This window comes from Cystoisospora suis (assembly GCF_002600585.1).
Source record: "Cystoisospora suis strain Wien I chromosome Unknown contig_2107, whole genome shotgun sequence".
In the NCBI taxonomy this organism is placed as follows: Eukaryota; Apicomplexa; class Conoidasida; order Eucoccidiorida; family Sarcocystidae; genus Cystoisospora; species Cystoisospora suis.
Window position 1 is genome coordinate 13,232 of NW_027154906.1, and position 9,959 is coordinate 23,190.

The 9,959-nt window shown below is 50.2% G+C and overlaps 3 protein-coding genes across 3 annotated transcripts; 2 read left to right on the plus strand and 1 right to left on the minus strand.

The window, feature by feature from the left end:
* Positions 1-30: 30 nt before the first annotated feature.
* Positions 31-4,837, minus strand: CSUI_004487 (uncharacterized protein). Its single transcript, XM_068064678.1, has one exon. The coding sequence runs from the start codon at positions 2,475-2,477 to the stop codon at positions 2,250-2,252; it is 228 nt and encodes a 75-aa protein (XP_067923345.1). The 5' UTR covers positions 2,478-4,837; the 3' UTR covers positions 31-2,249.
* A 295-nt stretch (positions 4,838-5,132) lies between these two features.
* Positions 5,133-6,034, plus strand: CSUI_004488 (uncharacterized protein). Its single transcript, XM_068064679.1, has one exon. The coding sequence runs from the start codon at positions 5,621-5,623 to the stop codon at positions 5,873-5,875; it is 255 nt and encodes an 84-aa protein (XP_067923346.1). The 5' UTR covers positions 5,133-5,620; the 3' UTR covers positions 5,876-6,034.
* A 517-nt stretch (positions 6,035-6,551) lies between these two features.
* CSUI_004489 (toxoplasma gondii family d protein) lies at positions 6,552-8,804 on the plus strand (the record flags this gene model as incomplete). The annotated part of the gene is made up of 2 exons (XM_068064680.1): positions 6,552-6,559; positions 6,962-8,804. The coding sequence occupies 2 exons, from the start codon at positions 6,552-6,554 to the stop codon at positions 8,802-8,804; spliced, it is 1,851 nt and encodes a 616-aa protein (XP_067923347.1).
* Positions 8,805-9,959: the final 1,155 nt, after the last annotated feature.

The following is a 9,959-nucleotide window of genomic DNA, read 5'->3' on the forward strand; positions in this document are numbered from 1 at the left end:
GAAAGAAAGAAAGAAAGATGCTCTTTTCTTCACCCTCTAAATAGACGATAGACAAGTATGTACAAGGAAGAAGATCTCAGCAGCGATGACTGACGAGTTGGAAGTAGCCGATCCCGTAAGAAGGAGGACGAAGAGGAAAGGAGGTATGACCCCTACTATTGGTTGATGTGTTTTGCTTGTTCCTAGTGTCGCTGAGAAGAGAAGAAGGCTGATGAGAAGCGAACGAGGAGGAAAAAGAAGAGGAGACCCACAAGGATCTGACGTTCTTCCTTGTAGAAAAACAAGAGACCATGCCCTGTTTTATGAGAAAGTCGCACGAAAGATCTCCTCCTTCGACAGACTTTTCTCCTCAGAAGACACACGCCATCTCAAACCCAAGGGGAGGCGATTAGAAATAGACCATCTGATTTGTGTATGCATGCGGTGTAGTACTATGATTCAAGTAATGCGAGAACTAACCACAGAGGAAAAAGAGAAAAGAAAATTTTAGAGGGAGAAAGCACAGAGGGCAAGCATTTCACGAAGAAAGATAACGAGAAGACATCGAGACCTGAGATAAACGAAGGAATGCAATGATAAGGAGACAACGGGGTCACATCAAAGGGAAAATCGATCAGCACATCTTTATCATCCCGCGCAACACTTGAGAGAAAAAAAAGAAGTGGAAAAGGAGAGGAAAGAAAGAGGGAAAGAAAGGAGCAGATGTCCAAACAAATTCGAGTGGGCGAACGTCTCTCTCTTCCCTCTCACAGACAAAACAACCAGCCGAGAGATCCATACATACTAGGATCTTCGAACACTTCGTCTTAGATGCAAATATACATCGGAAAGAGGAGATACGATGAAGACAGAAGAAACCCCCACTCCGTGTATATATCTATGTATGTGTGTGATCTTCACGGGATCGAGAATTCGAAGAGAAGAAGAAGAAGAAGAGGTCGCGCTGGTCGGGATAACTTTTTTTGATGAGGAGGAGGTCGGCTGGCGTGCGGTCGGTCGTACGGTTGATTTCCAGAGGCTTTCTCTCGCTACGAAAGAACGTGCATGCATTCATGAAGACGCTGAGGCAAAGACATCAGCGAGAAAAAAGGAATAGAGATTGGAATAGATAACTCCTTGATAGCTTAAGGTACCTTAACTAGTAGACGATATGTTTCCTATTCCTAAAGACACAAGACGACGGGGAGGAAGAAGAAGAAGAACAAGACGAATCAAACTCTTTCATGATCGGATCGAAGAAGAAATGGTCACCTCCAGTCCGATAGAGACATTCCTATCTTCTTCTTGTTCTCTCTCTCTTACAGGCGTCGACCAGTCACAACGACAAGCCTGTATTTACACCACGTCGACAATCCCGTCAGAAACATAAGAAGAAAAAGCCAACGAAGGAGAGAAAGAAAGAAAGAAAGAGGGAAAAAGAAAGAAGAAAAGAAGTTAGCCAACGGTAATCCTGAATTAATACCTCCTCTTTATGCTTTCTCTCTCTATATAACTTTGCTTAGTCAACCGTTCTTTCTTCCTTTCCTTCATGCCGTTGTACATCCGATATAACCACAGACATAGCACACCCCTTATACGATAGGCCATAGAAAAACAGATGAATAGAAACGAAGAAAGACATCGGCGAGTGGCCTGCTAAGAGTCCATGTAGACATCTATAGATATGTATATATGACCGACGCCCACATAAGAAATCAAACACGCCTTGAAGGGCGAGATGTAACAGAGAGCTAAGGGAGAGAGAAAGAAAGAGAAAAAAAGAAAGAAAGAATCAACGAAGAGAGAAAGTTAATCCTCCCTGCCCCTCACGACCGTTAGGTGGCGATCTTGCCTGGCCTCACTCCCTCTATAGGTACATTCATCGGTAGAGACAAGACAGAAAGACGTAGCATACAGACAGAAACCGAAACGACTTGCGAAACAGATAGATAGACTGACACCGCGGAATCTTCTTCAACTCCCGCAAATCCTCTCTTGTATGTACATAGAACCCCCTCCCTCTCGTTTGTCTCTTCTGCTTTCTCTCGTCACTTCCCCGCGGAGAAATGTCTTTAGCCTTCCTCGCCTCTTTCCGTACAAAGAAACCACCGAAGGTTTATCCCCTGATCACTCCCATCAAAAGACGTAGAGAGGCAGAAAAGCCGAAGAAGCGTTGAGTAGTCAGCAAACAAGGGAAGAGAGTCTTTTCAAACTACTTAGAGCTGTCTTGTCGATCTCTCTCCTGTACATCACCATCCTCCTCTCCCGATTCAGTTCTTTCCTTCTAGATGAATTTGACCTCCTCTTCTAGACACTACACAGAAAGCGAAGAATCGACGACTGACGAATCGACCGATGAACTTCTCGTGGACACGACGTTGTATCAAGAATCCGAGGAGGAGACAAGACGCAAAGAGTTTGTTTGCACTTCCGAGCCGTGAATACAAGAAGATGAAGAGGATGACTAGGGGTCCTTTGTTTCTTTCTTCCTTCCCCATGTACTTTTCGACTGCTTTCACCTTTTCACTAGTCCTTCTTACAGAGCCAACACTTATATCTTGATTCTTCCTTCGTGGTGAGAAGCAGAAAAGATTCCTGTGAATAGACGATCACAGCGATGATATGCCCCTCTCTGCTAGCAGAGGAAATCGCCAATTGAGAGGAACAAGAGAAAAACCAAGAAACAAACGTCGTCAGATGGCCAGACTCTTATCTCTCCCAGTTCATTTTCAATATGAAGGTAGTACGGGGTAAAGAGCATAAAGCCATCTCATGTATACGGAGGAAGAGGAAGAGCGCCCTGGGAAAGGCAACCCTCCGAGAAGAAAAACAGCACGCGGGCCTTCGCCGGAAAAGAAAAGCGAGAAGAGAAAAAAAGAGAAAGTCGACAATGCTTTTCAACGATAAGACGGGGGATACAACGAGACAGAACAACAAGGTCTGCCTACCAGTGCCAGGGAAAGGCGGCAAAAACTTGGGAAAGAAAAAGACTCAGGGGGGACAGATGCTCTCGCTGTTTTGACGTTGAAAAGATGGCATCAGAAAGATGAGCAGACAAAAAGAGAAAAAAGGGAATGGACATGACCTTTCTGCGTCTTCTTAAACAGGTGTACGGCCGCTCGACCCCAGACTGATACACGAACTCTGTACGCCCTACAAGTGGCGGAGGAGACGAGAAGAAAACGATGAGAGGAAGGAACTCGGCGATTCTGGTTAAGCAGGAAGGAAGAAAAAACAATTCGGTCTTCCTCTATAACCATGAGACTGGAGATGGGATGACCGCTTCACAGAGAAAAAAACCTGGACCGGCAGCAGGAGGCACATACAGAAATACCTTTCCTTACTCTTTCGACAGTAGACGGAGACAGTGTTGTTTTCTGTAGGGTCTGGGACGAGAAATGAAGCGTTGTGCTGGAAGACTTGGGAAGAATATGAACAACGACACCTCAGAGACCGACGGAAGGTATCGAAACCAGCAGCCCGATCACCGAGCTAAGCGGCTAAACGATATTTGCGACAAGAACGGCAAGTTCCTTGGCCAGGAGAAAGATTACTCGGACAGAACGAAAAAAAGATTGCGAGCCTGCACATCTGTTGATCCCGTGCGCAGGGCGGATGCAATGAAAAGCAGGGGAAGGGAAGGCAGGATTACGCCTTGCCTGTAACGGCCTTCACAACAGGGACGCGCGTCAACGTGTCAGAAGAAAAAGAAGGTAACAGAAAAGAACTGAAAAGCCGAGGCATATCTGATGAACGCGATGTGGAGAGAAACAGAAAAGGATAGATAGACGAAGAGAGAAGAAATAAAATCTCCGTTCTGGGACCGGTAAGCCCTGTTAGTCCGGCGTTCGAAAAGTGTGTGAAAATGTGAGGCCCCACGCCAATGGAGAAAAGTGTGACTGTTGTGCCAGCCAGGAAACGACAATGAAAAAGAACGGACAAAGAGGGGAAAGTTCCGCCTGAAAAACCTACCGCGCACGGGGATACTCGAAAACCAGTTTCGAAGAGACTAAGGTAAAGGTTACGAAAAAAAAAAATGCGACAAAGGTAAGAACGTAGCGCAACACTTGTCAAGCAAAAATTAGACAACTTAGATAAGGCTTTCCGGTTAAGAGGTGAAAAGAACTGAGAGAGAGAAGACTGCAAACAAGAACCATATCGGGGTTCGGCAACCGCCTGGGCGCATGGAAGGAGAAAAGGAGGAGGCTGTCACCAAAACCGACACCCCACGTCAGGCGCCACGGGAAAGCGGGGAAAAAAAGAAAAAAAGCAAAAGAAAAGAAAAGGAGTCGAGTAGTTGGAATATCAGACTGGGAAACACCGGTAAATCTCACGGTTGCACAATGCTGCGTCGAGACGCGCAGCCTCGGGAGCCGCGATGTTTTGGAAGTGATGGGAAGTACCGTAATCCCCGCGAAATCTACTCAGAAAGAGAAATACACGTACAGTCGATGTGTTGAGAGCCAAGCTAACCTATTTCTTGAGAAAGCAAACATTTACGGACTGTGTCCTTTCCGTGCTGTAGTAGTGAAACGCTCCGCAACGAGCATTATTAGCGTAACACAGGAAACGTCCTCGGAGAGTGGCGGCCCCTCCAGGTACGACACCCGAAGCAGGAGAAATGAGGAGGGGAAGGAAGTCAAGCAAAAAAGACACACCAAACAGAACGATAGCGGACCCAGTCAGTCACAGATGCGATCAGCTTTGCGTTCTCCATACTAAGGAGGGGCGAGCCGAGGGGCCTGATGCTCCTTCTACGCTCGTTGGAAAAGCCCGACAATAGGATGGAAGAAGCACCGGCCAGTAGTAGCGCATGCCTTGGTTCGTCCTCCTCGATCATCCCGAACCGAGTTAACATATCGTCCGGTGTGGATCCTCTGTCTGCCTAGTCAGCTGGGAGTATTAAGGAGAGACTCACCTTTCCCCGGTTGATTCCGTCAGCGGCGGAAAAACCCTTCGCTTCACGGGTTTGGCCTTTGTTTGAGAAGACAGACTGACTCCGCTGCGACTATGGAAACTCTCACCCGTGCAGCTGGCTGTGCGTGCTAATTAGCGGGCCCCGAACACACGACACGGAAGTCCGATCACACCATAGCGCGGCTACTGATCCTGGCGCCGACGGAGCGAGACCGACGGACGCATTTGTGGGCTTAGTGCCAATAAGGAGCAGAAATACCTCGAATTCGAGCCAGAAGGAGACGATGCGTGGTCACATGCGCCCGCGGTAACTAGATAACTCAGCGGGTTCGTTGCTGTAGGGTCAGGAGTGGCCCTGAACATTCCAAGGCCAGGTGAACAGTTCAGGCATCTTGTTTAGTTTGTTTCTCGTGTTTTTTTTTCTTTTATCTGTCACCGCTGTCACCCGAGGCTCTTTCGCTAGTGAAGCCCCGGTACTTCGGGTCCTGAAGCGCCGGGCAGGGCTGCTTTCAACTCGTCATCGGGGAGCGAAATGCTGGTGGGCAACCATTGACGCCGACGTTGGCTTCGCGTCACTAGTCGGCCGCTCGGTCCGGCTTCGTGCCGGCGGATTCACACGAGGTCGGACCCAGCACCGCCTACGAATGCGACTCGAGTAACTGCTGAGGGTTTAGCAAATATAACCGAGCGTAGTGCTTTGTGAAGTTTTCGAAGTAGATTAGGCATGGTACGTGTGTTTAGGAAGGGACGGGACGGGGCTACGTTCTTGGTGCCTTTCCGTCCGGGGGTCTTTGTTTGTGATACACTTCGTATCTGCGGGAGAGGATTCTCGATAAGCTACAGCTGCAGGTCTGCGACCCGGAATCCACCCCCGCGAGCGAGTCTTAGGTTACTGGAGTGGCGCTTTCATCAAGGGGGCGGTAATCACTGTTTCTTCCCTTTGAGTTGGTTAACCACTTACAAGGCGACCAGGTGCTGACAATTTGTCTCGCCAAGAACCACCGATTCGCCTAAGAGTAGACTGTCTCAAAGCAGTCGCTGACGCCCCGGCTCTTTGCCAACTCTGAACCACACTTTTCTGCTTCACTGGTTACAGGTTACGCTTGGAAAGGATGACGCTGTCTGAAGAATGAAAGGCTGTCAACTAGCACCCGCACACAAGAAGAAAATCGCATCCACCAGAGTCGTCGAGTAAACGCGGGTTCTCGTGACGCACACTGGCCGGGCTAGGGTGAGGAGTCCCGGGCCACTCGGAATCTCTTCACTCTTCCAAGTGTGTAAAGCCCTCCATAGTGTCACGTAGCAAAGGAGTGACCGAAGAAGTCAGATTCTCCTGCATGAGCAAACTCGCAAGCAGGACTCTCCATGCGCCGGGTCCCAAAGAGTTTTGCACCGGTTCCACGCTAGGCAGCGATATTTCATGATACGTCAACCTGACTCCCGGGGCACCGCTGGAGGCGGGCCCTGCCCAGGAGGAACAACCATAATCGGGAAGCGGAGCTGTTCTTGCTGCAGTAGCCGGCTTGTGCGGACTACTACGGCTGTGGTGGTATTGGACGCGACGACGTGTTTTTTGCCAATCGAATCTGCCCGAGCTCCGCTCGGTGGCTCTGGAAGAACTATCCCGATGTGGAGGCTGTGTTCTCTCGCCTTCAATGACACTGTAGGCGTCAGTGGTCAACCATCACCTGACAGGTCTATCTTTTTGATCGACGTGTGGCGCTGCCGTTCTTGGCCCGGCCACGCGCGACAGGACATGTCATCCATCAACAGCTCGTACAGCCCTCCTGGGTGCTGAGCCTGAATGTGGAGACAAAAGTGCGCCGTTCAGATCATTTCCGAAGTACACAGTCAACACACCCGATCATATATTTGTGCTGGGTAGTTTTCGAAAGGTACTAGCCCCACGTTTTTTTGTCCATCCCTTCTACTTTGAGATTTCCTTACAGGTCATCCCACTTCGTGTTCTCGGCACCACGATGAGAACGCGACTCAGTGGGGCACGTCTCATCAGAGCTTCCGCTCTGGGAGCTGTTGTCCTCGCTAGCCTTTTTGTCAACAACAGGTCCGTGGTTCATGTGAACGCCAAGAAGGCGGAAGTTGTCCATGTGGAACAGGAAATTTGTGAACAGGTCGAGACAAAGGTGAAAAGCACTTGCTTCAAAGACGTAACCACGAAGGAGGCGTATTCGTGTCCGGTGGTTCAGGAGAAGGAGGTTTGCAAGAACGTTGCCGTCCAGGTTCCTTCCACATGCTACAAGGAGGTGACCGAAAAGCAGGCCTACAGCTGCCCTAAGACCAAAACAGAGAAGCAGTGCCAAGATGTCGTTGAAACATGCTACAAAACGGAGAAGCAGACGCGCGAATATCCTTGTGAAGGAAAGGAAACATGTACGATGGTGCCTGTGGAGGTGCCCGACACGTGTGTCCGCAAGGTGGATCAACAGCAGGCATACGCGTGCGAGAAAACCAAAATGGAACAAGTGTGCGCCGAAGTAGCCGTAACAGTGGAGAAGACATGCCACAAAGAGGAGATGCAAACAGTACCATATCCTTGCACTAAGACGGAGTACAAGCAGCAGTGCCAGCAAGTGGCTGTTCCGAAGGCCGCTGCCCAGACGACGTGCTTCAAGACAGTCATGAAGGCACAGGACTATCCCTGCAGCAAGACCCAGTACGAGCAGAGCTGCGCACAAGTGCCGATCGAAGTCAAAGGCAAATGCCATCGCATGGTTCCAAAAGAGAAGCCCTACAAATGCAAGAAGACCGAGCTGAAGATGAAATGCAAGAAGGCCAACGTAAAGGTTCCATCTGTATGCACGAAGAACGTCAAGGTTAAGGAGGCGTACGACTGCACACAGACGGAATACAAGACCGAGTGTATAGTAGATGTTCCGTGTAAGGAGAAGAAATGCAAGATGCGCCGCCTTAACGAAGCCGCAAACTGCCAGACAGTGCCAGTGCAAGTACCGAAGACATGCTACAAAGAAGTCGACTCAGTACAAGAGTACGAGTGCGAGAAGAAGGAACAGCAGGAGCAGTGCACAGAGCAAGAAGTCGAGGTCAACGACACATGTTATGAAACTGTTGAGGTCAAAGAAGCATATGAATGCATCAAGGTGGAGTACAAGGAGGAGTGCAAGAAGGTTGCTGTTGAGGTACCTTCCACATGCACAAAAGAGGTTCCGTTCCAGGAAGCGTACCCATGTCCTCCAGTTATGGAGATGCAGGAAAAGTGCGAACAAGTTGCAGCGGAGGTCCAGGCCACATGCGAGAAGCAAGTTGCCGTACAGGTGCCGTACAGCTGCCCGGCGACTGAGATGAAGATGCAGTGCAGTGAGCAAGCGGTGCCCTACCAGGACACGTGCTACAAGACTGTGTCTGTCCAAGAACAGTATGCGTGCACCAAGACCACGAAGCAAAAGCAGTGCCACAGAGAAGCTAAAACGTGTTCCGAGAAAGTGTCCGTCGAGGTACCTTACGAATGTACGAAGAAGAAGTGCGAGAAAGTCGATGTGCAAGTCGATGAGACTTGCTACCAGAAGGTGAAGGTTCAGCAGCCCTACGCGTGCTCCGAGACTAAGTACGAGAACCAGTGTGCTGTTCAGACATACTCGGAGCCGAAGACTTGCTACAATGACGTCCTCACGAAGCAGGCGTACCCGTGTTATGAAACGAAGGTTGAAACCGTGTGTAAGCCCTGCGCCGCTAAGGTCAAGATTACCCCAGAGAAGGTTCGAGAACCGAAGCAACCCAAGAAGGCAGAAGCTGTCGTTGTTGAACAAGCCCCGGCTGTTCCTGTGGAAGCAGCGCCGGCAGTCGTTGTTCATGCCCCTCCTCCAGCTCCTGTACTCGCGTCAAAAGAACCGGTGGTCCCGGTTGCATCTAAAGGCGGTGCTGTCTTCTAGGACAAGGAAAACGTCATTTTTTCGTTTGTCCTGGTTTAGTGTCTCCAGCGAGATGCGTCTCGAAGCCGTCGCGTGGTGTCGTTTTGCCCTCGAGATTGCTGACTTCCTTGTGGCACTCCGCCCGACAGTGTGCTGCCGGCGTCAGCTGGTTGCTCCTGCTTGCACCCTTACTCGTTGGGGACCTCGCGAAAACAAAACAGTGCTACTTGTTCGACAGAGAAGGCGATTTTCTTGGCATTAATCACTGGTCAGTTTTGTCTTTCCGGGTTGAGGTTGTGTGGTGCCTTTTTGCCTCCGGCGAAACACGTGAGCTTCAGCAACGTGGAACGCTCAGTTTAACGAGTGCGTATGTTTAGCGGTGACGCTCTCTGCAGTCCCATCCGGACCACCCTTAACGGGTGGAAGCCGGAAGCATGACGTGTCAGCCCTCCTCGGGTCCCTGGGAATGTCAATAGACAAGGGCAGGTCCTGGAGGCCTGCACACGCCAAGGACGCGCTTTGACCGGGATCCGTTACCCCTGTGCGGTCCTTACACGGACGGCAGGACCGGACAAGGGCTCAGGAGTTTCGAGACAGCTTCAGCTTTAGCTGGATTTAAAAAGTCGGGGAGTTCGCACAGGAAGGCCGTTAGCACACCCGGCCCTTCTGCCGTTAGGGCAATGCCTGAAGAACTCACGGAGGATGGCGTGCCGAGTATTACCAGTTTTACAGTGAGTCATCAGCAGAACAGGTGTTTGAAAGTAACTAAGGGTCGTATGCAGAAAGCTGCTGCGCTAACTGCCACTTCGAAAGGCTCTCCTCATGAGTTCTAAAAGACAAAAACCACTGGACGAGCACTAGCTCATTGCTATCTGAAGATGCACGCGCGTCTCCTCTCCTAGCGTGTAGCGCTCCGAGGACTGCAAGTACGCTAGCCGCGTTGCCGCTACGTCTGTTGTCTGCGACGGGGCCCGTATGAATTATCCTTTTTCGTTTTGCTTGTGTGGAGAGCGCTAGCGTGTCCGATATCAGACCTCAGTTTAGTAGTCCAAGGTTGTGCTGCTGGTCCCGCCACGGTCTGCTAGCAGCATGCAGGCTGTTCAAGCAAAAGCCCTCCTGGGTGTCATCTTTCTCGGTAAGCCGAGTCAGCTCCTCAGCCGTCCTCTCGTCGGATGA

Excerpts from the sequence above, each read along its gene's own strand:
- CSUI_004488 (XM_068064679.1), top strand. The coding sequence starts at position 5,621 with ATGGTACGTGTGTTTAGGAAGGGACGGGACGGGGCTACGTTCTTGGTG.
- CSUI_004487 (XM_068064678.1), bottom strand. The coding sequence starts at position 2,477 with ATGGGGAAGGAAGAAAGAAACAAAGGACCCCTAGTCATCCTCTTCATC.